This window comes from Dromiciops gliroides, chromosome 2, assembly GCF_019393635.1.
Source record: "Dromiciops gliroides isolate mDroGli1 chromosome 2, mDroGli1.pri, whole genome shotgun sequence".
In the NCBI taxonomy this organism is placed as follows: Eukaryota; Metazoa; Chordata; class Mammalia; order Microbiotheria; family Microbiotheriidae; genus Dromiciops; species Dromiciops gliroides.
This window is the reverse complement of record NC_057862.1, coordinates 479,203,315-479,231,056: the sequence shown is the minus strand read 5'-3', so window position 1 is coordinate 479,231,056 and position 27,742 is coordinate 479,203,315. Positions and strand designations below refer to the sequence as shown.

Below are 27,742 nucleotides of genomic sequence, written 5' to 3'. Positions count from 1 at the left end.
ATGACTAAACAAGCTATGGTATATGATTGCGATGGAATGTTTTTGTGCTATAAGAAATTATATGCTGGTTGATTTTGGAAAAACAAAGAAAGACTTAAATGAAATAATGAAAAATAAAATGAGCAGTACCAAGAGAATGTAGTATATATTAATAGAAATATTATCCTAAGAACAACTTTGAATAACTAATTAAATCTCTAGTATTATAAATACTCAAACTACAAAGTACTTAGAAAGGAAGATGCTATCTACCTCCAGAGAAAGAAGTGACAAATAGAGGTACGTATAGTATGGTTCTACATATATGTATGTATGTATATATATTTGTGTTTAATTGTAGCCTTTTTTAGGGTAGTGGGGGAGAAGGGAGAAAAAAATTATAAAAAATGCACAAGGAGAGAGCTAGGTGGCACAGTGGATAAAGCACAGACCCTGGATTCAGGAGGACCTGAGTTCAAATCTGGCCTCAGAAACATGACACATACTAGTTGTGTGACCCTGGGCGAGTCACTTAACCTTCATTGCTCCCCCCCCCCGCCAAATGCACATCAGGGAAAAAAGATTTATGGAACCAAAGAAAGTGCCTGAGCAAAAGGGACAGAGAAAAGAGAACAATGACACATATGAAAGGAAGAGTTTTCTATGCACCTCTCAAAAAGCAAGAAAAAAAGAAAATGTTTAAATGTGGCCTTTTCTTTGGTTTGTTTGGCATAGTGGTTTTGGCAAGTGATTATAGGAAATATTAACTACTTATCTACTTGATGTGAAAACCACAGTATAGACTGTCAAACAAGGCCATGAAGCTTCCAGGGGGCTTTTTTGGCATAAATATTCAATAATAATAACAACAACAACTCACATTTATATAGTAATTTAGGTTTGCAAAGGCCTTTACAAATATCTCATTTTATTTTTACAATAATCCTTAGAGGTGCTATTTACTGATAACATCATTTTACAGATAAGGAAAGGGAGGCATTACAAGGCGAAGTCACTTGCCCAAGGTCCCAAAGCTAGTAAGTATATGAGGCTGTATTTGAATTGAGGTCTTCCTGGTTCCAGGTCCAGATCTCTATGCACTCACTGCACCACCTGTATTGTTCAAAAATTAATTAAGAGGGGCAGCTAGGTGGCGCAGTGGATAGAGCACTGGCCCTAGATTCAGAAGGACCTGAGTTCAAATCTGGCCTCAGGCACTTAACACTTACTAGCTGTGTGATCCTGGGCAAGTCACTTAACCCCAACTGCCTCACTAAAAAAAAAAATTAATTAAGGGGGATCCTTTTGGTTCTAAATTTAGGGTTTTTTTGTTTTGGGGGGGGTTGTGGGGCAATGAGGGTTAAGTGACTTGCCCAGGGTCACACTGGTAGTAAGTGTCAAGTGTCTGAGTCTAGATATGAACTCACGTCCTCCTGAATTCAGGGTCAGTGCTTTATCCACTGTGTCACCTAGCTGCGCCCTGTAAATTTAGTTTTGAAAATTAGTCAAGGACTCAAAATTGAACTCATTAAGCATAACCACAAGGTCAGTCTCCTTCCTTAAAAAGATCCCCCCAAAATGAACAGAATAAAGCAAATGAACCTCAAAAATATTTCAAGAAGTCTAAGAAACACAAGAGTTCAAAGGAAGCAGAAAATCTATAAAAGAAACAATTCTGAGGGTACAAGGCCAAATTTTAACAGTGCATATCGAGGAAGGACAGAAAAGCAGTGTGAAGTACCAAGATGGATCAATTTAGAACCAAACACAGACCTGAAACTGAGAATATTAGAGAGGAGGAAAAAAAGAAACAAGAAAGAGAGGGAAGGAAGGAAGGAAGGAAGGAAGGAAGGAAGGAAGGAAGGAAGGAAGGAAGGGAGGGAGGGAGGGAGGGAGGGAGGGAGGGAGGATGGAAGGAAAAGAAAAAGGGGAAGAGAAAGAGAGGGAGAGGGAAAGGGAGAAGGAAAAGGAGAGGGAGAGGGAGAGGGAGAGGGAGACAGAGACGGAGAGGGAGAGGGAGAGGGAGAGAGATAGGGAGAGGGAGAGGGAGAGGGAGAGAGAGAGAGAGAGAGAGAGAGAGAGAGAGAGAGAGAGAGAGATATGGGGAAGGATGACATTATCAAGCAATGTCATTAGGAAGAATAACAGAGCCTAGGTTTGAATCCTGGAACTGCCATTCATTCACCTTAGGCAAATCAGTTTTCCTCTCTGGTACTTCACACTCCTTTTTCCTCATATACATAATGAGGAGGTTAGACAAGATAATTTCTAAAAGTCCCTTCCAGATCAAAATCTATGATCCTGTGAAACAATATAACACTGCCAAAAGAGCAATCAATTTCAATAAGAACTATTGAGCAAAGGATTAGAGAATATTAGAAAGGAGAATGAGGAAAGGACATTAGACATTATCCTGTGCAGGAAGGTAATAAGAAAATATCTTTCCCTTCTCCAAGGAGTCAAGAAAAATGTCACCATGCTGACTGATAGAAGAATATAGTAATAGAAATAGTGTGGAAAAACATTCTTTACATATATATATATATATATATATATATATATATATATATACACACATATACATATACAGAGAGAGAGAGAGAGAGAGAGAGAGAGGATAGCAGTGGCTAACAAATTGTAATTAAATATCTACTGACAGAAAAACATGCTACCTGAGATAAATAGTTTTAGGCTAAACTACTGTTGAAGTTGAATTGGAAGTAATAAGGGAATATATTGGTGCCCTTTAACTTCTGGGCCCTCAAAAGAAAGGGGATCAGACTGGAAAATTGTGTCAAAGATATAACTTTTGCTAACCCATGACTATGAAGTCCGTTTGGTATTTTCTGTGATCAAAACCCCACGCATTCTTTTTCAGAGCTGAACATGCAAAAGCCCCTAGGAAAATTCTTATAAAAAACTTACTTCTTATATTTTATGGAGTAGATGTTCACTCCTTACAGGAAAAACATACTATGAGACACAAAGGGAGAAGAACCTAGAGACATCTGAAACCTAAGTCTCTCTATTTGTAGAACAGTGTCCCTTCTGCAGGCACTAGATCATTCTGTCCCCAGCAGAAAAACACTCTGCCTGTGCCTCCCTGTTAATGTGTGCTAGCTGTAGGCAGATGCAGTGTACAGAAGAAGCTAGTGCACTCCTCAGGGCCACTGACACTAGCTACTGCTTCCTGGCCTCTGAAGTTCAGCTGCATTTCTTTCAATACTATGCTGATTTAAATATTTGAAAGATATGTGTTTTCTTTGGTGTGGGTACTTTATAATTACACAGATTGCAATACTTCAAACACACACACACACACACACAGAGCCATGACTCAGTGGATGGTCTTCCAGAGTTTCTATGGCCCCAAATTTTACACCTGTGGGGTCAGGTTATTGTAATACTTTTTGAGATTTTGAAAGGCTTGTCCTCAGACATCAGACAAAACAATACATCCCTGGATGTGAATCCTTCCCAGCTCCCAACTTGGCAAAACCAGTGCTGGCACTCAGTTGGCATTGTCTCTGAGAAGCCAGGGTCAACCTACAACTCATGATGAAGCATTAGGTTAGGAATATTGTGGAGATTGTCATTCTAACAAGAGGAAATGACCAGACACTAGCCTAATATCAATTGTGCTCATCACATCAGTAAGGTCTGATAATATACATCTGACAGTATCTGAGAGAGTGGTTGTGATATTATGCTAGAGCCGCCAGTTATTTTCAAGTCCTTAAAGGCTATAGTTTTGAAAGGAAGAGTAAGAAGTTATTCATTCATTTGTTTTAGTCATATTCAACTCTTCATGACCCCATTTGGGGTTTTCTTGGCAAAGATAGTGGAGAGGTTTGCCTTTTCCTTCTCCAGCTCATTTTACACATGAGGAAACTGAAGCCAACACAGTTAAATGACTTGCCCAGGGTCACACAACTAGTAAGTGTCTGAGTCCAGATTTGAAGTCAGGAAGATGAGTCTTCCCGACTTTAGGCCCAGCACTCTATCCATTATACCACCCAGCTGCACCAAACAAAAATATGAACACTCTATCACTTATAGATTCTACTAGTTCATCAACAACTATTTATTGTGAAACACACTTAGTATTTTTCAACCTTGCTATATTTTTCATCAGTAGAATTCCTTTCAAAAATCAACAGAGAGCAGCTAGGTGATGCAGTGGATAAAGCACTGGCCTAAGTTCAAATCCAGTTTCAGACACTTGACACTTACTAGCTGTGTGACCCTGGGCAAATCACTTAACCCTCACTGCCCCATGAAAACAAAAACAAAAACAAAAAATCAAAAGAATCAGAAAAGGAGAGATAGCAAGTGTGGACACAAATGTAAACCTGGCTCCTAAAGCTTCCTTCAACCTAAAGGACAACAACCCAATTGACAGTTTAGAACTTAAAAGACTTTGAGCATTCGTTTATCATTTTTTAAAATGTCATTTGATAGCCCTTCATACAAAGTATATTACTTTAATTCAGAACCTCTGTACAAACTTAAAAAAAAAAGTAACCCAGAGGGAAACAGCAAGATGAATTCAACACTATAAGTCTAGTTTAAAAAAAGGGTGGGGGTGGGCAGCTAGGTGGCACAGTGGATAGAGTACCGGCCCTGGATCAGGAGGACCTGAGTTCAAATCCGGCCTCAGACACTTAACTAGCTGTGTGACCCTGGGTAAGTCACTGAACCCCAATTGTCTCACTGAAAAAAAAACAAAAAAACCCTATAACTATCCAATGCCAGTTCAATAAAATAGGATATTAACAGAAATTTTCTTGGTCCTGAAAGGCCTCTAGGAATAAGAGTCTCTATCACCTCCTTTTATAATGAGGTGATATCATTTTGTGGGAAACTTTTAATTTTATTAAGGTATACAATAAACATTAATTAACTGCCAACTGTGTACAAGTCCTCATGCTGTGTGCTCAAGTTAAACAAGTATGTTGAAAGATTTGTAAAAAAAATAAAATAAAATAAAAATAAACTAGAAAAAAAGTACCTGGCTTTTTGGGACATTTCTGGCATTTGTGAAAGCCCCATGAAGTGCCCACGGTGCCACAGCAGTCTTCTTGCTTTGAAAGTCCAGGGAGTGCTTTACCACACTGCAATGATTAAGTGTGAAAAAAGAAAGTTAATATTAGTGCAAAAAACACAAAGCTCTAGGATACTGCAGCATTTCACAGTCACATAATAAAATAGTTCCCTTGTTATCCATAGAGTTGGGGAAAGGTTTTTGTTTGCTTATTTAAGCATCTTTTAAACAAAAGCCAAAACTGACTTATGTGTCACTAAAACTGAATATTTCCAAGTAAGTAATCCCTTCACTGGCACTTTTAAGCTGATGACTCAGAAAAATCTGTCACTATTCAGGGCACTTAGCAAAACTTTTAAAGTTCCCTGAATACTCTCTCTCTTTTTTTTCTTTTAAAGAAAACACGTAAGTTTAACAGAGAGTTTTAGATATCTTTTTTCAGTTCTATTCTGGTAATCTTTGTGGCATCCTGGCCTCCATGAAATTCACAATTTTGTTATCACAGAGGAACATGTGGCAATGAAGCAGAACTGACCGGGAATGGCCTGATTCTGGATGCCGGCTACATGGACAAGCTGGAAATGTATCACAGATATCAACAGGTGAGGGGGCAAATCCAACCAAATCAACAAGAGACAAGCTGGTACTTTCATAGCTAGAAAAGTAAGCTCTACTGTTTGAGAAGTCAGAAAAGTTATTGAGAATACAAATAGTGTGCAAGCTCAATGAACTAGTATTATGACAGACTCTGTTCTACTATGCACTATTTTGCAAATCAAACTATGTTGATGATTTATTACCATTTTTTATCAGTTGACTTCAGAAACTTAATATCTCCCACTTACAGACAACATTATTACGCATGCAAATCATTCATTTACTGTACCACGTAGGTAGTGCTTAAGTAAAGCTGGAACAATCAAGACTTTGTCTGTAGTCAAGATTTAAATTCCAATTTGCACCTTGGTTTCCTCAAATTTTCAATTCAGAAGGGTAAAAGCTCTGCGTCTACCTCTTGGATCTCAAAAAAATCAAGGTGCAAGCTTTCATTGCACAATTTAGGTTCCTTCATTCCACTGCTTTATTTCTACAGGTCCACGGCCAAAAACAGCAGAGGCTGTGTCCAAATCTGTTAAAGGGCAAGGTAGGTGCTATCACAATATCGAGAGATTTTGATTAAACTAGATCCATATGGAATAAGAATGGATTGAAAGTGAATAAATTAAATCATGGTTTTAAAGGAGGGAAGAGCGGGAGAAATTTAGATGTGCCATAATAGTTTTAATGGTGTTGTTCAGTTGTGTCTGACTCTGTGACCACATTTGGGATTTCCTTGGCAAAGATACTAGAGTGGTTTGCCATTTCCTTCTCCAGCTCATTTTACAGATTAGGAAAACAAGGTTAAGTGACTTGCCCAGGGTCACATGGCTAATAAGTTATCTGAGTGCAGATTTGTACTCAGGAAGATGAGTCTTCCTGACTCCAAGCTTGGCACTCTATCCACTGAGCCACCCAGCTGCCCCAACACAACTTTAGGCTCCCTTAATAGAAGTTTAGAACACAGAAAGTTGTAGTCCTAATTGAGCAGTGTATTTCTGAAGTATTGTGCTAAATTCTGGATGCCACCTTTTAAGAGAGAACCTGACAAATCAGTGTATTCAAAGATGGTACACCAGAACGGTGCAGGGTCAAAAAGGCAAGACCTATGACGACCAGGATGTTTAACTTAGAGAAGGCAAAGGGGGAGAGGGGAGGGCCTAAAAGCTATCTTAAATAATTGAAGAATTTTTCTATGGAATAGAATGTCACTTTGTCTAAGTGTTGTATCTGAGGGCAGAACTAGAACCAAATGGGAAGAAGTTTCAAGGATTAAAGTTTTAAAGCAGAACTTTCTAATAGACCTCACAGTCAAAAAGGCAGCCTCAGGAAGCAGTGAGCTTTATCACTAAGAATATTAAAGCAGAAGAGCAAAGGCTGACAGAATATTATGGAATGGATAGATTGCTGTACTGAGTGGGAGGTTAGGCTAAATGACTTCTAAGGTTACTAAACATGTGTGTGTGTGTGTGTGTGTGTGTGTGTGTGTGTGTGTGTGTGTGTGTATCATCCACTACAGGTCAGGTACCAAAGATATGAAGTATGAAGACAAAAGTAATAAAGTCCCTGCTGTTGGGAAACTTTTATTTTACAATAATGTGGAGATGTAATGTGTTGATTCATAGAAAAATACAGTCCATGATCTTTATTAAAACACACACACACACACACACACGCACGCACGCACACATGCACACACGCACAATGGGGAATCAAGAAGGGCCTCTTTAAGCTGATCACACTTGGAATGAGCCTTGGAGGAATCAGAGGCTTTGAAGAGATGAAAGTGAAGAGGGAAAGCATTCCAGAGATGTGAGATAGATGGCCTGTGTAGGAGCAGATGAAATGTCATGTATGGGGAACAATAAGGAGCCCACTTTGGCTAGAAAATAGCACATGGTGAGCAATAATGTGTAATCAAGCTAGAAAGATAGGCTGACAAAATGGAATGATAGAAGCGGGACCCAGGAAGGAGAGGTTTGATACATACAGATTAAAGCAAGTAGAAAATGGTACCCAGAGAAAGGAGCTTTGGCCTAGGCCACTGATGGCTTAGAGTCCCTATGTTTTTGAGGGGGGTATGAGACATTAGACTGGCACACTCTTTTCAGTACCAGTGGTAATAATTGTTGTTTGTCCTTCATTCTGGAAGAGGTCCATGACACTGGGAGGTGATGTCATGACTTGTAATGAATTGGATTTAAGTGACGCAGGGCTGTGCAGAGTCACCAGCCTCACGCTCTCCTTCAGAGCTAGCTGCATCCAGTTGCAAGATACTAGCGATGCCCCAGATATTTGAGGAAATCAGAGTTAAGTGATTTGCCCAGGGTAACACAGCCAGTAAATGTCTGATTTAAACTCAGGTCCTCCAGAATCTAAGGCCAGTGCTCTATTCACTGCAGGCAAAAGGTAGAAGGCAGGAAGGGAAGGGGGAGGGAGGAGGCACAGCATACATGGTAGCAGGGGTAGTTGACAACATGTCTTTTAGATTCTGGCCTCCCCTTGGGATAGGCTAACCAGACAGAGAGGATTATGGTGAGGTTTTACCAACTTAATCCTCCAATCCACAGTCAGGGTACCTCTGTCCCTAGGAAAGCCCTCTAGCTGAGATTATTCTAATAGAGCTGGGTAGACTTTTAAAATAGGAACAGAGGAGACAAGAGAAACAGAAAGGTACTACATTCTTTTGCTCTATGTTTTCCTCCACATGCATACATATAGCCAAAACTGTGTACCTTGTCCAGAGAGCCTCTCATCCAATAATCATGAAAGTGGGAGATGAGTCAAAAAAAAAAAGCAGCAGAGGAGTGGAGGAAACTTAAATGGCTATTATCATCATTCTTTTATTGCCTCGACTTCTTTCCTTAGTATATTCCTGAAGAATTAAGTAATGGGACCTGGAAGTGAAAGTAGCATACACAATCTCCCTCCTTACCAACTACCCAGGAGGTGATGTTATGCAAATATTACTGGATTAATGCCACTGCCCTCAAGGGACCTCAGAAATAGCATTTGTAGCTTCTTTTGCAAGGATCATCACTACAATGCTTTAAAAGATCCATCATTTCATCAGTATGGATACTACTCCTCCAATGATACAGATATTCATTCCTTTATGTACAATTTTCCTGAGTTACTGTCCTCAAAAAAGTTACCACCTGGTGGCTAGCCTTCTGGTGATGACTTTGTAAAACTATAAAGCCATAAAATATTTCTTAAATCATTTAAAAACTTTTAAAAATTAAGTTGCTTTAAATTAATGGAGTGTAAAGGACATTATTTCATAAACTATAAATTGTAGCATCTAACTGATACTTGATCTCTGGTTAGCGGTAGGACTAACGCATTTTCATGATACTGGTCATTAAATTGTTATCATTACTGGTTTAAATCTTCATAGAAATATAGAATTTGGAGTAATGTTTCCAAACTCTGATTCATCTGGCACTTAAGGCTTACGGTTTTTGTCAGCACAAATTGGCAGCCATCACAACTGTGATCCCACTGCTTCAGTCATGAATTGGACCATGGAGGTGTAGCACGACTAAAAATGTAAGTGTCCTTTCAGTGATTTCTTGACTTCTCCCTTATGCTGCAACATTAAAACGTATAATAGAACTTCACTATAACACTAATTGCTTTAATGTAGAATTCTTTGTAAGGCTACTCCATCTTGCATCCCATTTAAGGGGATTTATATAGTAACATGCTCAAAGCACCCATGTTATAAGGACAGCCTCCTGTGTGAAATTAAACAAATCATTTAATCTTTCTTGGCCTCAGCCTTCTCAAATGTAAAATGAAGGGGCTGGAGTAGGTGGCCTCAAAGGTCCCTTTTAGCTCTAAATTATGATTCTAAGATCTTTGTAATAAATATATCTGATGTAGTTGTATAAATGCCCCATTACTTACTCATATAGGTTATTACTGCTGACCTTACAACTGTGACATTAAAATATGATCACTATATATATGTGTGTATATACACACATTCTATCAATTAATAAGCATTTATTAAGACCCTACTGTGTGCTAGCCACAATACAAAGATAAAAAGGAAACTGTCCCTATACTCATAAGACCTTCCAATCTATCAGGAGAAGCAGTAAGGAAATAGATAATGAAATACAAAATAGATACAAGATTAATGGGAAGTCATTTCAAGGTGGGACTCTAGTAGCTGGGTGAACCAGAAAACATCTCATCAAGAGGAAAGGGGGAGGAGAGAGAACAAGTTTTTAAGTGCCTCATGTGTGCCAAAAGCTGTGCTAACTACATTACAAAAATGTTTTTCATTTGATGCTCACAACAACTCTGGGAGTTGGGTGTTACTATTATCCCCCATTTTAGAGATGAAGAAACTGAGGCAATTGGACGTTAAGAGACTTGCCATGGGTCACACAGCTAGTCAGTGTCTGAGAATGAATTTGAACTCAAGTCTTCCTGACTCCATGCCTATCATTCTGTCCAGTGCACCACCTGGCTTGACATTCAAGATATTTCCTAATAAGATGGCCACACAGTAGTTCTCATAGGAGTCCAATCTAAAAAAAAACAACAACAACAAAACCCCAATAGATTGAACAATGAACAAAAAATCCAAAGAGAAAATTGATAAACTCCCTCATCTAGCCCAGAATAATGAAGAAGGAGGAGGAGGAGGAGGAGAAGGAGGAGAAGAAGACGATGACACAAGCTAAGACTGGAAGAGGAGTACCACCAGAGAAACCTGCAGGAGTGCACATGAGCAGACAGCATCACACAATAGTGCCCTGATGGGGAAGTCCCAAGAGAGAGACACACCACACACAATACCTGATCAAAGAAACTACAAACAATACAGAAACTATACAGCCTCCTGATCAAGGAAGAGGGGAAAAGAAGGGGGAGCACCCTGCTCAAAAAAATCCTACGGAAAGAAGAAAATCACTGAGCACACTAATCAGGAAAACACCCAAGGGGACAGACCACCCAGCACCCTGATAGGGAAAATCCCAAGGAATTGAGAAACCAACCAATGCTCTGATTAAGGAAGCTCTCTGGGTGTGAAGGTGGGGGAAGGGTAAGGATGGGGGGGTGGGGGCAAACAGACTTCACCCAGAGCCCTGATCAGGAGAGCCCCAGGGACAACAAAAATGATTTAGCACCTTTATCAAGGAAACCTCAGGGTATATGGAAGACGACTTAGTTACTTAATCAAGGAAACACCATGGGCAATAAAAACTTCCCTGACTGGACAGCTAGAAATCTGATCAGGAGGGAACTAAAACAAGGCAGATTAAAGAGAGTCAACTGCAGAACTCTGAATGGAACAGTTAATGGCTGCCAGAACTTAGAGCTAGGAAAATAGAAATAATCAGCAGTGTCATGGGGTGCAGAGCACCCCAGAAGTTCTCTGGGGCACACCAAGGAATCTTGTCCTTGAGAGGCTAAACCAGAGGACAGATAGGCCTAGAGAGATAAGCGGAACCAAATTGGACTGAGCTGGCTTCAGATTCCCACCCTTCATTCTGGTCTCCCTTACCTCTGGGGAGATAAAATTGGGTGCAGCTGTGGCCTTTGTGTCCTGAAGAGAGATCCATAGCCACCCCTTAACCAATTCCTCCAGTCACTGCCAGTGGGGGATGGTCTTCCCTCACTAAAGGAATTTTCCACAGGCAGATGGTCCACCCTCATCAGTCGTCTACAAAAGTACCTGCCAGTCTCCTGCTCCAGGAGATTGGTACCTCTGAGCCATGTGCTTTGTGCCTATCTCTCCATGAGAAGTGCAAGGGTTTCTTTCATGGTTTCCCTTCCCTTGCCCCTAAATAAACTACCACCTTATTCTAACTACTTTTGTGTGCAAGAGGGTGTAATTCTTTAAAGAGGAATTCCTAAGAACCCCAACCCCTAACCCAGTCCATACCCCATTTCCCCACATTACAGCAGGAATCCAGAAAAGCAATGTCAGAACCAAAGAAGGCTTTGCCACCCCATCTAAAAGAAAAACTTAAGAACTCCAGTCATTGTAATGACCAACCACAATTCCAAGGAAGTAATGATGAAACATGATACCCACCACCTGACAAAGAGATGGGGTCCTCAAAGTGTGATTGAGATACACATTTTTGCATATGGCTAAAAGATTGATTTGTTTTGATTAACTATGCTTATTAATTATTACAAGAATTTTTTTAATTGGGGAGAATTTGGGTAGAAAAGAGGAAACATGATAGTGATGCTCCCCTGAAAAAAAAACAAATAATGAAAAGAGTGCCATTATAGCAGCATTTTAAATGAACAAAAGAAAGCAGGTATTTAAGAAGATACAAATAAGTGCGATAGTTTAAAAACTAATGTGGGATTTGTTATATGGTTTTGAAAAGAAATACAGGGGCAGCTAGGTGACACAGTGCATAGAGCACCGGCCCTGGAGTCAGGAGGACCCGAGTTCAAATCCGACCTCAGGCACTTAACACTTACTAGCTGTGTGACCCTGGGCAAGTCACTTAACCCCAATTACCTTATCAAAACAAAAAAGAAAAAACAAACAGAAATACAAGCTATATGTAATGCAGATACAGAATTTCATACATAATACTTTTTTTCTCTTGTTCTTTGTATATAGAAATTCCATATTTAACAATGTTTGCCAATCTAAGAAAAAAATACTTAAAAAAAAAGGTTTTTAAAGGAAGAAAAAGAAGGTGGCACATGAGCTCCAGGGATTTCAAAAGATGGTGGTAAGGAGAGAGTGCTTTTCAGGCATGAGGGGCAATCAGTGCAATGTCATAAAGGTGGGACACAGATGTTCTAGTTTAGGTGAAGCTTAAGAGTGCATGAAGGAGAGTAATATGTACTGAGCCTGGAGAAATATGCTGGTGCCAGATTGTAAAGAGTTTTAAATACCAAACAAGAGTTTGGCATTTATCATATAAGCAATAGGGAGTAACTGGTGTTTTTGGAACATGTACATAATTATATTTAAACTATATGACACAATGGAGTATAAAATTCCCTATGGCTGAATAAAGGGTATTTTATGGGGGGGACCAGGAGATTCATGTTGAGAAACAGAACCAAATCAACAATTATACAATTGGAAAATGATAGAAATAAAAGTCCTTTTGAGAATCAGATTGAGGTAAAGGAATGGAAGGGAATACAAGGATGGGTTCTTCCCACTCATTTGCAACATCAAGCAGTGCTGTTCTTAGGCCAAGATCTGAAAAAAGGAAGTGACTCAATCTCTGAGGGGGAGGGAAATTCCAGATCCTTGAAGCAGGGCACATAGAAGAATAACCTCCCGCTGAGAAAGGATACTAGGCAAGGCCAGGGAGTAGGAGGCCAAACTTACAGGAACAAAGTGAGTGGGTGGGAATCTGGTTGAGTAAGAGGTCAGAGAAGTAAGGTGGGGCAAAATCATGGAGACTTTTCCAACTAGTAACAAAATTTTAAATAAGATTGGCACTTAAATATAAATTCAGCCCAGTTGACAAGGGACCCTGCTTTTCTGAATTCCTGCTGATCACTTCTATTTTCCTAGATTTGTCTGAGTTCAGGCAGTCATTAATTATCCCATTCGGAGTGCTATGTTGATTGTCTTTGATCAACCTTGCCTTGGTTCCCTCCCTTCAGGCTTCCCTGATCAGAGATCTAGCTGTTCTGTCAGGGAACCTTTTGTTGCCCATGGTGTTTCCTTTATTAAGTGACTAAGTGGTCATCGATACATTCTGAAGTTTTCTTAAAACAAACAAAAGTTGGACCCATTTAATTTTTAATTCAGAGAGTAAACAGGACAGAATGAATAGAGGTCAACCTTGGCCTCTAGAAGGCATAGGTTGATTAGCTCTGGCACAGACTAGTTGATACTGAGCAAGTAACAGTCTTTCAGTAACCCAGACAATTCAATAAGGTTATAAATTATAAAGCAGGAGCTGATCATCAGTAGAGGGTATTTCCACATAAGGAACTCTACATACTGATGAAATCTCAGGTGTGCATATTTTTTAAAAAAATTCTTATCATTGGCATCTTAGTGAAAAATGGTGTATGCCAAAAATATAATGGATAAAGTACTTTAAAAATAATTTTCCATGCCCCTCCTTTCCCTTAAGTGCTTTAAAAATAATGTTTTCTGCCCTTTCCTTCAACATTAACAAATGGTTGAAAGAAAAATAGCACAAATTTTCATTAAAATGAAATAGTGATGATAATCAGAGACGGGGGAAAATGGCAGCCTGCCATCATATCAAAGAAGATTGGCCACTGTTTGAGTTCAATACTCAGTGGGAGAGGATTTAGGGGCTCAGCATGAAGTCGTTCCCAGCTGGAGGGACATCCCAGTACAGCTATGAGCCAAAGCAAACTCTTCCACAGCCACACACCATCATACAGTGTGAGCATCATGAATGTGAAGTCTAGCCTTCCACAGAATTCTATTCCATGTGGATGGAGAACAAGAAGTCATGGTAGAAATGACCTTTCAATGTGGGGAGGAGGGACCCTTTTCATTCCAATTTCATTGGAAGGTTTTGCATTAATAGGCAAAGCAGAGAGCCTCTGTATCATTTAACATACTCGGTGGCTGTAACTATAAAACTCAAGTTCAGAAGGAAAAAAAAGAATAAAGAATAGGGAAGAAATAAATGAGACCTTGAAAGGCTCACTGGAAAAGTGAATGTTTTTTCAAATCATTTCTGCCAGTGAGGAAAACCCTAAATTAACTGATAATGATCTTGGTTCTTTTTCTAAGCATGTAAACTTTACTTTGCGTCTTTATTTTATGGGTTACTATCTAATCCAAGAAATGAAGCAAAAGATAATTTTGAGGATATACACAAACAGAAAAATGAGTTAGTCCCATAGTATGGATAAGAGATAGCCAGGGACCCTTAAGATATTAAAAGAATTAAAGAGAGTCCACTCCAAGATTTATGATAAAACATGTCCTAGAATCATAGGCAATGAGAGAGCATGAAGGAATTGCAATCCAAAACAATAGATGAAATAGACATAAGAATGAACTCATGGATAAATGCATCAGCTTAAAAAAATAACTTTATCATTACCTTCATGGGTAACACTTATTCAACACTTTAAGGTCTACAAAGTATTTTACTTACATTCTTTCATAATCCTCACAATAACTTTTGTGCTATTTTTGCCCCTTTTACAGATGGGGAAACTGAGGCTCAGGGAGGTTAAATTACTTGTCCATGGTCACTGTTAGTAACTGTCAAAGACAAGATATTTATAATCATAAATAAGAGGTACCATATAAAACTATACTGTGATTACACATAGGTAATATAGTCAGACTACACAGTATTTTCTATAAGACTATTTATAAATATTTCAAAGGATTGATAGAAAGTGGGAGGACATAGGAAGTACTATATCACTTACCCCAGTCCCCAAACTCATAAAAGGACAATACTGTAAAAAATATTTAAATATGAGGATTGACAATATTTGTTAGGGTGTGCTGAAAAGTATTAAGTATTATACAACTAAAAATCATTATAAACTGTGCTCTAGGTAAGCATATGCTCATGGGTAGCATTTGGGTGATTTCAAAGGAAGGTAAAACCTCATAATGGATCGTTTCTCATTTGATAAATGTGCAATACTTAGGGTTCAATCATATCACCCATGTATACTATGTCTCTCTGCCTATAAAACAATACCATGCCACACAGTGCTTCCTTCCCAAACCATCATAATAGTATAAAATTAAGATTCTACCAAGCAATGCCTCCCCATGAGTTACCAGCTACCCATGATTTCCAGTGTCTCTAAGTATAGTTTTATTTGTCCATGGACACAGTTGAAGATAAAAAAAGGTTGGCCTTAAAAAATTATGTAGAAGAAAAGTCTTGGGCCCCAGCTAGTTCTTTCTTCAACTTTTCTACACCAGTGATAAGCCTGCCCCGTCTTCCCCTCTGGTATTCCATTCAGATAAAGTTCTGATATGATATCATTCACTTTTACTTTTGTGATGTCAGAATCTTTACATTTCTACTAAAATTCCAGACTGGACTCAGAAAAATAACTGGATCACTTAAGACAAAACTCTGAACTACAAATGTAGGGACATAACATTATAAATTAAGCATGACTATTCCCACTGATCCAAAAGAACCCAGTAAACTCTGAAGAGCATGACTCTCCCTATGGACATAAATATGCAAGATTCCTGGATGGAAGAGGTTCAGGAGACACCAATCTGCCCTAATTAATCATGGTCCTTGGGAAGGTATTATGTTATAGTGGAAAGAATTCTAGTCCCAGCTCTGTCAGTAATGAGTAGTAGGAACTGTGAACTTGGACAAATCATTTTGCCTTCTTGGGAAGCAGTATTTTCATCCGTGAAATGAGATTTCTTTGATTCAGTGACCTTTTCCTCCACACTATGATTCTCCATGGACTATTTCACAGTTGGAACTAACCAGTACATAGCTTCCCAAAATAAAAGACATTATTAGGCAATAGCTCTCTTAGAGTTTTTCTTGGGACAATGGCCATCTCTCCTTAGATGTCTCCTGCCTACCCGAAACCTTACTGTCAGTGAGTCTGGACTGTGGATGAGCCTGCAATAACAAGTAGAAGAAGAGGGAAGGGCATGACAGATGCAGTGACATTGATCTGATACCATGAAACCTTTTGCTGGTAACTGTACCCAACTGTACCTAACAGCTATACAGCAAGGCCTAGGAACCATCCAGCAGAAGGGGAATACACAGAGAAAGAGACCCAGCAACATTCTAACCCTACAGCCATACTGAAGTGTTGGAATGAGATCTTGCCTTTCCCTTCCTCCAAAACAATGTGTTGTCTTCACCCAATTAAAATGTAAGCTTTGGGGCAGCTAGATGGCGCAGTGGATAGAGCACTGGCCCTGGATTCAGGAGTACCTGAGTTCAAATCTGGCCTCAGACACAACATTTACTAGCTGTGTGACTCTGGGCAAGTCGCTTAACCCCAATTGCCTCACTAAAAAACAAAACAAAACAAAACAAAATAAATAAATAAAATAAAATGTAAGCTTCTTAAGTGCAAAGGCTATCTTGGCTTTTTATTGTTGTTGTTGATTTCCCTTCTGCTTAGCACAGAACCTGGCATATAGTAAGCATCTAAATTTGTTGTTCAGTTCATTTAATCATTCATTTATTCATTCATTCAGTAAGATTTCAGAACAAAGAAATCTTGAAAACTAGTCTCAAACACAAACTACTGCATCACCCATGCTTTTGTGTAATGACTGCCAACTGAGGGAAATAGGTTGGCACACTCTTTGGATCTACTACCCTCAGCACCCACCTTTTCAAACAGCTGGTCCAAGTCTGCTCATTAGTACAGCATAATGGAAATAGCAGTGATCTTAGAGTCAGGCAAGACCTGGCTTTGAATCTCACCTCAAATACCTAAAAGTTCTGAAGTTAAAAACAAATCACATAACGTTTCTCATCTTCAATTTCATCATCTGAAAGATGTGGATGATAACACTTGTAACATATATATTCTGACAAGACTGTTGTGTGACAAATAAAATAATGTGTCTAGAACTTTAAAAGATTTAGAGTATTATTTACTATTTTGCTAAAACTTGTTAAATATCGCTCCATCACCTAGGTTTACATAGCTATTACAACCCAGACTAACTTATTTTTAACTTTACTTCTTGCATGACCCTGAATTATGTTCAGCTTTATCCTAAAAAATCTTTTTATCTTGTTTTCATCTCAAAAGTGCTCCATCCTCTTGATCATTCTAGTTACTCAATATTAGGTCCCAGGGCAAAATTGCTATTCTTAGCTCCTAGACTCGTACCTCAGAAAGGTACTATACACCTAGCATCATACCATAATCAGTCTAAACATATTCTACTACCACCCCCACACTTGGGTCAGACAACAAAGGCTCCAATAGGACCTTAGACAAAGTACTTAATGGCCCAGTATTACCCTACGGCTGACGATCTGAACATTGGAGATTCTGCTCCCATTCATTCTGTAGACATTCCATTGTCTTCTGATTTGGAAGGGCCCTTTTTAAAGGCAAGACAAACCAGCTTCCTATGGGCTGAAACTATGCCTGGCCACCCCTTACAAAGTGGCACTTGGCCCAAGAACTCTCCTGGTACAAGTCATAAAATCTCAGAATCAGAAAGGGATTCCAGAGGCCATTTACTAGAACTTGCTCACTTGAACGCTCTCTCCAAATCTGACCCACTTTACATTAGTCCCCATAACCTTGGAACTAGGAATCCCCAGGATCATAGAGTTACAGGTGGAAGGGACCTGAGAGGCCACCTGGTCCAGTACCTTCATTTTATAGATGAGGAACTGAGACCAAGAAAGATTAAGTGCACCTGTGGTCACATAAGTTATAAGTAGCCCAGGCAGGATTCATACCCAGGCTCTCTAGCTCCAAATTCAAAACTCTTTTCCAGCATACCTAGGATAGTTCTTTACAAAAAAAAAAAAAGTCTTACTACTTGCTTACTTACTTACCTACACACACACACACACACACACACACATACACACACAATAGTGTGATGTGGGAAAAAGTGCTTACAACACATTTTCTTCAAAAGAACTCAGAAGTAGATAATTTACATACTGTTATCCCCTTTTTACAGAGCGGGAAAATAAGGTTCAATGATCTTAAGTGCCCTTCCTATGGTTGCATTATAACTAATGAAAATTACTAGTTGTATAAGTTATTATCATTATTAAAATTCTGCTTGATCTATAAACCTCTCCTTTCCCATTTCTTGCTTGGCCTCATTCTTGGCCATCTACTTTGGGCCAGGATATTCTTACACCTGTCCCATCCACTGTCATTTGGCTTCTGTCCACCTGTCTATAATTGATCAGTACCAAGTGGTACAAGGAGTTCCACCATGTAGCACCAGTGGGCCATGCTCCATTCCCTTGTGGTTGCTCTCCTCCCAAACACAGTATTTCTCAGATGCCTTCCAGGCCCTAACCAGATTAATTAAAATTAAATTCTCCTAGATTATTGAATGAAAAATGCAAAGAAATAACAATTCATGCCTTAGGCTGCAATCCATCAGAAAATAAACCTCTCCCAGGTGTCCTGTAAATTACTGTACCCTTACAGGTATTGTGCCCACATTCAGCCACACCCAGGAACAAGCATTACCTATAGCAGCTTAGCATAAAGTCTCATGGTATTTTGGCACCCAGAAGCTATTCACTAAATATTGTGATGAATTGAGCAACTTGAATCCCACTTTTGGAAATCTGGGACTTTTTATATTCACAAGAATAAGGTCCCTTGCAGGGAGGGGTGTGTGTGAGTGTGGAACCTTGGCTGCACTTAGCGTGCAATATTAACAAAAAATATCCTAGGCACATCTTTTTTTTTTTCCACCTTGTAAACATCTTCCGGGTAAAATAAATGCATCTCCTCCTCTATTAAGGGGCCCCTAGGCAACTTCCAGGAAAAATTATGTCCTTCAGTCCCTCGGCATCAGCTAACTACCTATTCAAAAAGAGCTGGGAAACCTCATGACAGCTGTTCAACTTCCACAAAATGGAGCATCAAACCTGTTTATTTATACTCAGCAATGAGAAAAAGTTACACATTTCTGAAGTATGTTACTGATATAATTGCTCAGCAACATACTTGATCAGCTTGATCTAATGGCAGATTATTATAAACAAGACTATTGTCCAATGTATCACTGGCACAGTAACAGGCATTGTCTCATATGAAGAGGAGGAAAACTCTTAAATACTTCCAGATTTTCTAAAAAGACTTGTAAAAAATTTGTTTTGGCTTCAGCAAAGCATTCTTTACAAGCAAGCTTTAAAAAAAAAAAGCCCATCCAGTTTTCTTTTATTAGAGTAATTAAAGCAATGTTAAGCATTTGGGGTATCTGATACACCTTTAATCCTCTGATATTCCAAGATATTGATTTTACAAAGAACCTACTGTGGATGAAGCACTAAATGCTGTAAATGGAACTGCATCAATTTCTGATGGTGTATTTGTTTAAAAGAATCCACGGCCAAACCCTGGACTCCCAAGAATTCCACACTACGCTAGTTCCTGAAATGCTATTTTTTAAAAAACTACACTAAAGCAAAAAATGGCTTTAAGGGGGAGGTGGGGGGAGAGTCCCTAAGTGTAAGACATCTGATTTTACTTTACATTTTTTAAGTAAATTATTTAATTGTGGTCTTTCACCGACTTTACTCTAATGAATCTAGCATTTCACAAAAGGAGAATCCACAGGTTTCTGAACTGTGTTCTTTTGTGGTATTTGGGTAAAACACACACATCACAGTTCTCTCTGAACTTTCTTCGCTAAATGATAAGAGAAATCCCATGATATGGCCTTATTCTGGATGACAACTAGATTAAATTTACTTAAATGTCCTTTATTGGAGGGGAATTAAGAAAAGTAAACAGAATGATCAGTATTATTAAGGCAACTCAAAATTTTATTTTCCATTGATCTTAAATGCCTATGTGTTTTTCAAAATGTTTATTACTGCCACTAAATTTTGTGTAAAACCTCACTTCTAAATAGGTTCCTGCCTGGCCATAGGTAGGCATACTAAGGCTGGAAGAAGGAAGGAGGGAAGTAGAATAACATGCAACAGGCCATAAATGCAACACGAATCATCTGACTCCTATAGACACCCCTGCTGTGTTCCATCTATGAATACTAATCTACCTTATTCATGGCTACTAAGTATTAAGTGATGGTGATTTATTTCTGGACACAATAGAAAAATTTGAAGTGGGTTAAGATGAAAGGCACAAAGATGATTAATGGGCTTGGAAAATGAGACCTGTGATGAAAAAATAAGGAACTGTAGTTGTTTAGCCCAAAGGAGAGAACCCTTAGGGGTGGCTTATTAACATAAAGAATTTAGATTAGCTGTCAAGAATAACTTCCTGGTCTTTAGCTTATTAAATCCTGGAATGTGCTACTAATACTTTTTTCTCTATAACATCATCGATCAATTCTGTTCTTTCTTCTCTATCCTGATAACCACAATATTAATTCAGGCTTGGTACATTCTTCTTAAATTATTATGAAGAGTAAATGGACTCTAACTAGACTATTACATTTAAAACTGTTCCCTTTAAGCAGAATATTTCTTACAACCATCACTTTGGTCATAATATAATTCTATAGCTGCTGCACCTGCCTTATGAAAAAAAACTAAATCTTTGACTAAACTCTTTCTAACTCCATTACTTCCTTTATTTTTATACACAGAAGGTTCTTGATAAATATGTGCTGTTTTTGTAATTCCCTTTCTTTTGAAGGACATCATTTTCAACTCTTTCAGAGTTCACTCTACATCATATGATCATCACTTTAGAGCTAGAAGGAATCTTAGATGTCATCTATTTAGTGGTGTCAAACTCAAAAAGAAACAGGGGCTACTATAAGAATCCTGGAAGGCAGCATATTGACTTAGAAAACCACATGTTAACATTATCTATGTTCTATTATAATTTAATTTATTTTGTTAAATATTTCCCAATTCTATTTTAATCTGGGTCAGCTGCTCTCCTTGAAGAGCATGTGTCTGACACTTCTGATTTAGTTCATCTGCTTCATTTTACAAATAAGGGAACATAGACTTCCCAAGAGCCCCTTCATCTAAGTATTCTATGCTGGCCCCAGAACATTAGACCTAAAACAACTCCACTCTGATCTGAAGCTCCCTTCTTTCCACCAGAAATCTGACATTTTATCACATCTATGAAGTCTTCTTGGCTGACAAAGTGGGCAAATAGTGATTAACCCCAAACCTATTTCATCAGAACCACATGTTTAAGATTCCTCCTTTATTCTCCATTCTGTACATGAAATATACTTTTCCAGTCATCTATAAAAAGGTGATATTTCTTTCACTCAATCAACATATATTTACTAAACATCAATTACCTAGCACTCTGCTAGATACTGTAAATCAATTCATTAAGCAACAAGCATGTATGAAACATCTACAATGTGCTGGGCACTGAGTATGCAAAGACAAAAGAGAGAGAGAGAGAGAGAGAGAGAGAGAGAGAGAGAGAGAGAGAGAGAGAGAGAGAGAGAGAGAGAGAGAGAGAGAGAAACTGCCCCAGACCTCAAGTAGCTTACATCCTAATGGAGAATTTATATTCAAAGTACAAGAAACACAAAAGAAATTTAAGATTGGGGCACTGCTCTCAATTCTAGCAAAGTCACAAATCATAGACATATAAAATAATTGGAAAACAAGTACATAAAAATTATGTTGTACTACTTATGAATACAATAGAAATTCAGAGAAGGGTAGCAGTGTTGCTTGCTATGGTCAAAAGCAATGGAGACTACAGTAAAGAGTAGACTTAATGGAAGAAGTAAAAGTAAGTGGGTGTTGAAATACATTAAGGATTTAGAAGGTGGAGGGGAAGCCATCCTTGGCCCTTAAGAGACTTTTGTACAGTTGACTATATGTCCATATAGCTTTTTAAAATATATTGTTTCATGTCAATGGAATGTATCCTTGATAATAAGCTCTTGGAAATTAGAGGTCAGGTCTATCTTATCTTACACAATATCTGTCTATAGGACAATGTGGCTGTCTTTTGAATAAAAGTGTCAGAACATATGTTCATAGATAATTGGGAAGAATTTGTGTGTGTGTGTGTGTGTGTGTGTGTGTGTGTGTGTGTGAGAGAGAGAGAGAGAGAGAGAGAGAGAGAGAGAGAGAGAGAATATCAGCAAGTCAGGTAGCAGTCTACTTAGGCACAATGAACCAGAAATTAGATTTCATTGACATGAAGCTACCTTTAAAGAACTCTCTTTGATATAGGCACCAGGTCAAATACACAAGTATCAAACATTTTTTGAATGACTAGAATATAAATATACAAATGACTGATATTCCATTCAGAATATCAAGTTAAGAGATCGAGTGCTTATTTCAACTATGCTGTAGTTGACCAAAGTATTTTAGAAACTCTTTTTGGAAACTACCATCAAGAGTCTAAAGTACATAAAAATATCCTTAATAGTACTATCTTGATCTTTTGAGGATAGATTTAATTTTAGAAATAGCAAAAATCATTTTAAGCCAAATCTTCAATGAAGTAGGTGATAAAAAGAGTACTCTTGGGAAAAATGAGAGGTACTAGTATTTTAGGGCTAAAAGGCATCCTCGAGTTTATTTAACTCTAACACCATTTTACAGATGAAGAAACTAAGGTAGAATGAGGTTAAGCGGCTAGAACCCCTGGAATAGTTTTAAAATGTAATTTTATCCATCTTGATTATATTCTTATTTATTTTGTTAAATATTTCCCAATTACATTTTAATCTGGTCCAGGCACATTCAGAAGTGTGGTGGACCAGATGTACACCGCAGGCACATATTTGACACCTCTGGACTCTAAATCAGTGATCCTAGTACACCCACCCCACCCCACCCCCCCAAAAAAAATCTAATTACCAAAAGCCACATTACTTTAATGGACCATGGATGCTTAAAAAAATTTGTGCAAGAATAAAGACATTTTTCTTCAAGGCAAAATGGTCTGCATCTGAGGAAAGACTAGAAAAGGCTGTGGGCATCAGTTTTCTTATTTGTTTGTTTGTTGAATAAGCCATATTGGGCATTAGTGCTCTATGATGACAGGTTTCTTCATTTCTAGGAGGCGAGATGCCTAGGTTCAGATTAGATCTTCCTCAGAGAGAAGAAGGGGTAATGTCTGGGTCCTAGATGATTCTCTGAAGTGCCCTTTAATGAGGTCCTAGAAATCCACATTTTGGCATCCTAAGGACTGCCCTGTACTTTGATTTCAAGAAAATCCAGCAAATATCCTCTACTGGCAGAAATCCAATAACATGCATATATATTCTCTTACACATGCTTGTTTTTCCCTCTTCCCCAGCCCCCCTTTAATTCTTCCCCTGTCTTTTCTGGTCTGTTCCTACTCTAGGGAAGAAGGAACCAGCATACAGTCAATCTGGCAGTGCCTACTGGACATAGGCCAGCTAACAATTCAGGCTACAAACCACAGACACCCTTGGCTTTGGTGTGAGGTGCTGCCTTTTACTCAGGTAAGTTTTGGCCTGGCTATTCTAACCTAGCAGCCACCCTAGATCAACTAGAGACAAGCAGACTCACTGACATCTAATAATAGATCATGCCAGGCAAATATCTGGATGGGAGACAAGAAAAACTCATTGCATAGGAAGTGTTGTGAAAGATTTTAGAAAGTGAGATTATTTCACCCAAACAAGGCCAGACCTCAGCTAATTCACTGGGCCCTCTGCTTTCCTAGGCACTGACTGAGGAGGCTAGCACCTCTGAAGAAGGCAACTGGTTCTCATCATTTCCTATGAAGATGTCTCCAAATCACACCAGAAAAGGAGAGGGATTTAAACACCCCCACAGTAGAGTTCAGGGAAGCTCTTTCCTGTTAACAGCTGAAATATAAATTCAAAAGCTCCTCATCTCATGACATTTGTCACTGGAATTGGATTAATACAGTGTTGTGGCAACATTCACAGTGAAGTATTTCATCCTGCATACCATAGTAGCATTATAGTATTTGTGCATAATCAAGCTTTTTATGAGGTAAGAGGGAAACTTCTCAAGGACATAATTCCTAGTATTGCTCCCTCTACCCACCAACTCTCTCTCACCAAATCTGAGATTATGTGAGCCTTCCTTCCACCAATTTAGACCCATTTAAAAATTAACAAGATAGAGTTCACATGGTTAAATTTTACCCCCTCCATGTTTGAATGGTTGGTGATATGGCGATCATTATGAAGTAGTTATGAAATTCCCTTCCAACTTGTCTATTTAGCTCACAGAGCTAAATCACAACCATAACCCTTAAATAATCATGTGATCTTAGGTAAGTCACTTAACCTCCATGGCTTTAGCTTTCTCATCTATAAAAAAGAGGGGACTGGACTAATTGCCTCTGAGGTCCCTTCTAGTGCCATAAAGGTTCTAGCTGCCCTTAACTGCTCCCTTATCCTCTATTTCCTATATAAGGAAAAATGACTGCCCTGCCCCCCCCTTTGAAAATAAATAAAATACTTCCCTTATAGGATGAAAGATACAGTCATCCCCTATGCATATATGAAGGCCAGAAGAAAATCCACCGTGTGTACCATTCCAAAAACTTTCATACAGATGAAATGAATTTAAAATTAGCAATGAATTTAAAATTAGCAAAGCATCATTGAAGGGGAAGGCACAAATAGCAACCCCCCAAATTAGCATCTTGAGGTAAAAAGCTTATTAGACTTGCCCCCAGAAGAGACCTGAGTTTGAAGTATTTCTCCAACACTTACTAGCAAGGTCACTTCACTGTCCTTAGTCTTATCTGCAAATCTCAACACTTAAGAAGTTATTTTGATCAAAAATGCATGGGTATAATGAAAGACCTTTAGGAGCTCTGCATTGCCTCTAACACCTTAGCCAAGCACATGGTTCAGAGAAGTGACTTACTTGTCCCAGGTCATATAGCTATTACAATTTCTAAATCATGAAGATCTTTGCCTTTCCAATACCTAGATATTGTCTTGCACAAAGCTGTTAAGCTGAACTTAATTTATCTACTCATCTTAATCTAGTCTAATATTCCTTCTAAGCTACCATGAAACTGGAATGTCCTTGATCACCAGGCCACCAAAAATGCTTCTCTTCCATGAGGCAATTCATGAAATGTTATTTTTAAATAAAATTTTCATAGATTAATAGGAATGGAAGTAATGGTTCTCATCCTGTCCAAATATAAGACAATTCATCACCCATACTATTTTTACTATACAATAAAGAATTCATCTTCTTTATATGTTCATTCAGTGTTTAGCATTAAGTTTCTAAAATGCTGTCCTGGAGCCCATTGCCTAACTCCCTTCTTGGCTTTGGAGAGTGTCCACCACAGAATCTCAAAGAAATCAGTTCTTCCTAAACTTTCCAATGATAATCCACTTCTAAAGCCCTCAAAAAGGCAACCTGTTGTCAACAAAGACTCTCCTTAAAAGAAGGCACACTGACAAGGCAGTATCAGGCTTTTGCACAATTGCTTTCATCATTAATGAAAAAACCATCTGAACGACTGGCTGCAACTACACTGGCAGACAAGGAATTGCAAGGAGGCACAAATATTTTTTTTTAAATCTTTGCAGGGCACATCTTGAATATAAGTGAAAGTTTTCCAAGACGCGCATTTTTAAAAAATAAATGCTTGTGAAATAAGAGGCTCCTTTTACTTTGCTTAAGGAATTTCAGGCATCAGTGAGTAGATGGAAAGAAGTACTTCGAGAACAGTGGGAGCTTTTGCACCTTAAACAATATCACACCATATATCTATATCTATATCTATATAGATAAATAGATATATAGACATATAGATATAAACCTATATCAGATTACCTGCTGTCTAGGGGAGGGGGAGGAGGGAGGGAGGGAGGGAGAAAAATCTGAAATTGTAAAGCTTGTATAAACAAAAGTTGAGAACTATCTTTACATGTAACAGAAAAAATAAAATACCTTATATGTAAAATAAAATAAAATAAATAAAAACAATATCACACCACACAAACAGCTATGTTTCTGAGTCTGTATGTGAGTTATCTCTTTTAGTTTTAAACCTGATGTCCACCAAGCCTAATATCTCTTCCTACTAGCAGATCCATTTGTTCATTCATTTAAAGAATAAACATTAATGGATATTAATGAATGAATAAAATACTAAGAACTTAAGAGGAGGGGTGGTATAGTAAGAAGGATACCAAAACTTGGAGTCAAGAAGACTCTGGGTCGGGGCAGCCTAGGGTGGCCACAGTGGATAGAGCACGGCCATGGAGTCAGGAGTACCTGAGTTCAAATCTGGCCTCATGACACTTAACATTACTAGCTGTGTGACCCTGGGCAAGTCACTTAACCCCAATTGCCTCACTAAAAAAAAAAAAAAAGAAGAAGAAAAGAAGACTTGGGTTGAAATTCCATGTTGGACAATAGCTGAGTGACACTTTGCAAGTTACTTAATCTCTCTGTGCTTCCATTACTTCATAGGTAAACTGATGGGGCTGGAATCAGTGGCCTCTAACATCCCTTCTAGGCTTCAAATCCCATGATTCTATGATCTACTTACTAGAAGGTTTAGATAGTGACTGCCCCTTATGGAGTTTATTATGGGTCTAAACAAACTAATGTATTCCTCCTTATTTTCTTAAAGAAGAGGAAAAGTATCCCATTAATTCCATTCTCATATAACTCACATAAAGGGGTTCAAAATACAATTAAGGGGGCAACTAGGTGGTACAGTAGGTGAAGCACCGGCCCTAGATTCATAAGTACCTGAGTTCAAATCCAGCCTAGACACTTGACACTTACTACCCTGTGTGACCCCGGGCACGTCACTTAACCCTCACTGCCCTGCAAAAAAAAATTTAAAAATACAATTAAGGTACTTTCTATTTCTTACTAATAAGAGATATCTTACAGATACTTCAATGGATCTGTTATCTCATTGATGAGACAAACTCAATTCAGGGTCACCTTTCTATACCCTCTCATCCTGGATGACTCTTATTGACAGCATCCTACAAATTCTCTGCAAGTGGTTGACCCAAGGTGATGGGAGTCTTCCTCTAGATCTCTTAACACTAAATAGATGCCAATGGGTATCCACCTCTAATATTCTAAATTAAACTATTTATTTTGAATTTTCATTGTATGTCCCCAGCACTTAGCATGGTATCTGGCACATAGTTCGGTGCCGAAAAAAATGTTTATTGAATGACTGACTGAATACCTGTATACAGCATGTACCACAGCTAATACAATGATGGTTCCAAAAACTTTAGAGATATACCATCCACTCTAAAAAATTGTGAGTAAATCAAATGTTCTGAAATCCAATTACATTTAAAATGGACTGCCATTGGAGGGTGAGTAGAGAATGTCAATATTTAAAAATAAACCTATGATTAAAAATTCTACAAAGCAAAGAATCATTTTGTAAGCCAATTAATCTTTCCCAACGATCAATAAATGCGGCACTTACTAGAATGGAAACAATCATATTGAAGACATCTTTTATGTATCAAGACTGTAAGCTCCCAGTGAATGACTTAGCTATTCT

At 38.4% G+C, this 27,742-nt stretch overlaps 1 protein-coding gene across 1 annotated transcript in view; it reads right to left on the bottom strand.

Annotated features, from left to right (window-relative positions):
• LTBP1 (latent transforming growth factor beta binding protein 1) overlaps positions 1-27,742 on the bottom strand; it is a 481,244-nt gene that overhangs the window by 196,438 nt on the left and 257,064 nt on the right. The window contains 1 exon segment of the mRNA XM_043987916.1: positions 4,991-5,093. Within this exon segment, the coding sequence (XP_043843851.1) occupies positions 4,991-5,093 (103 nt within the window).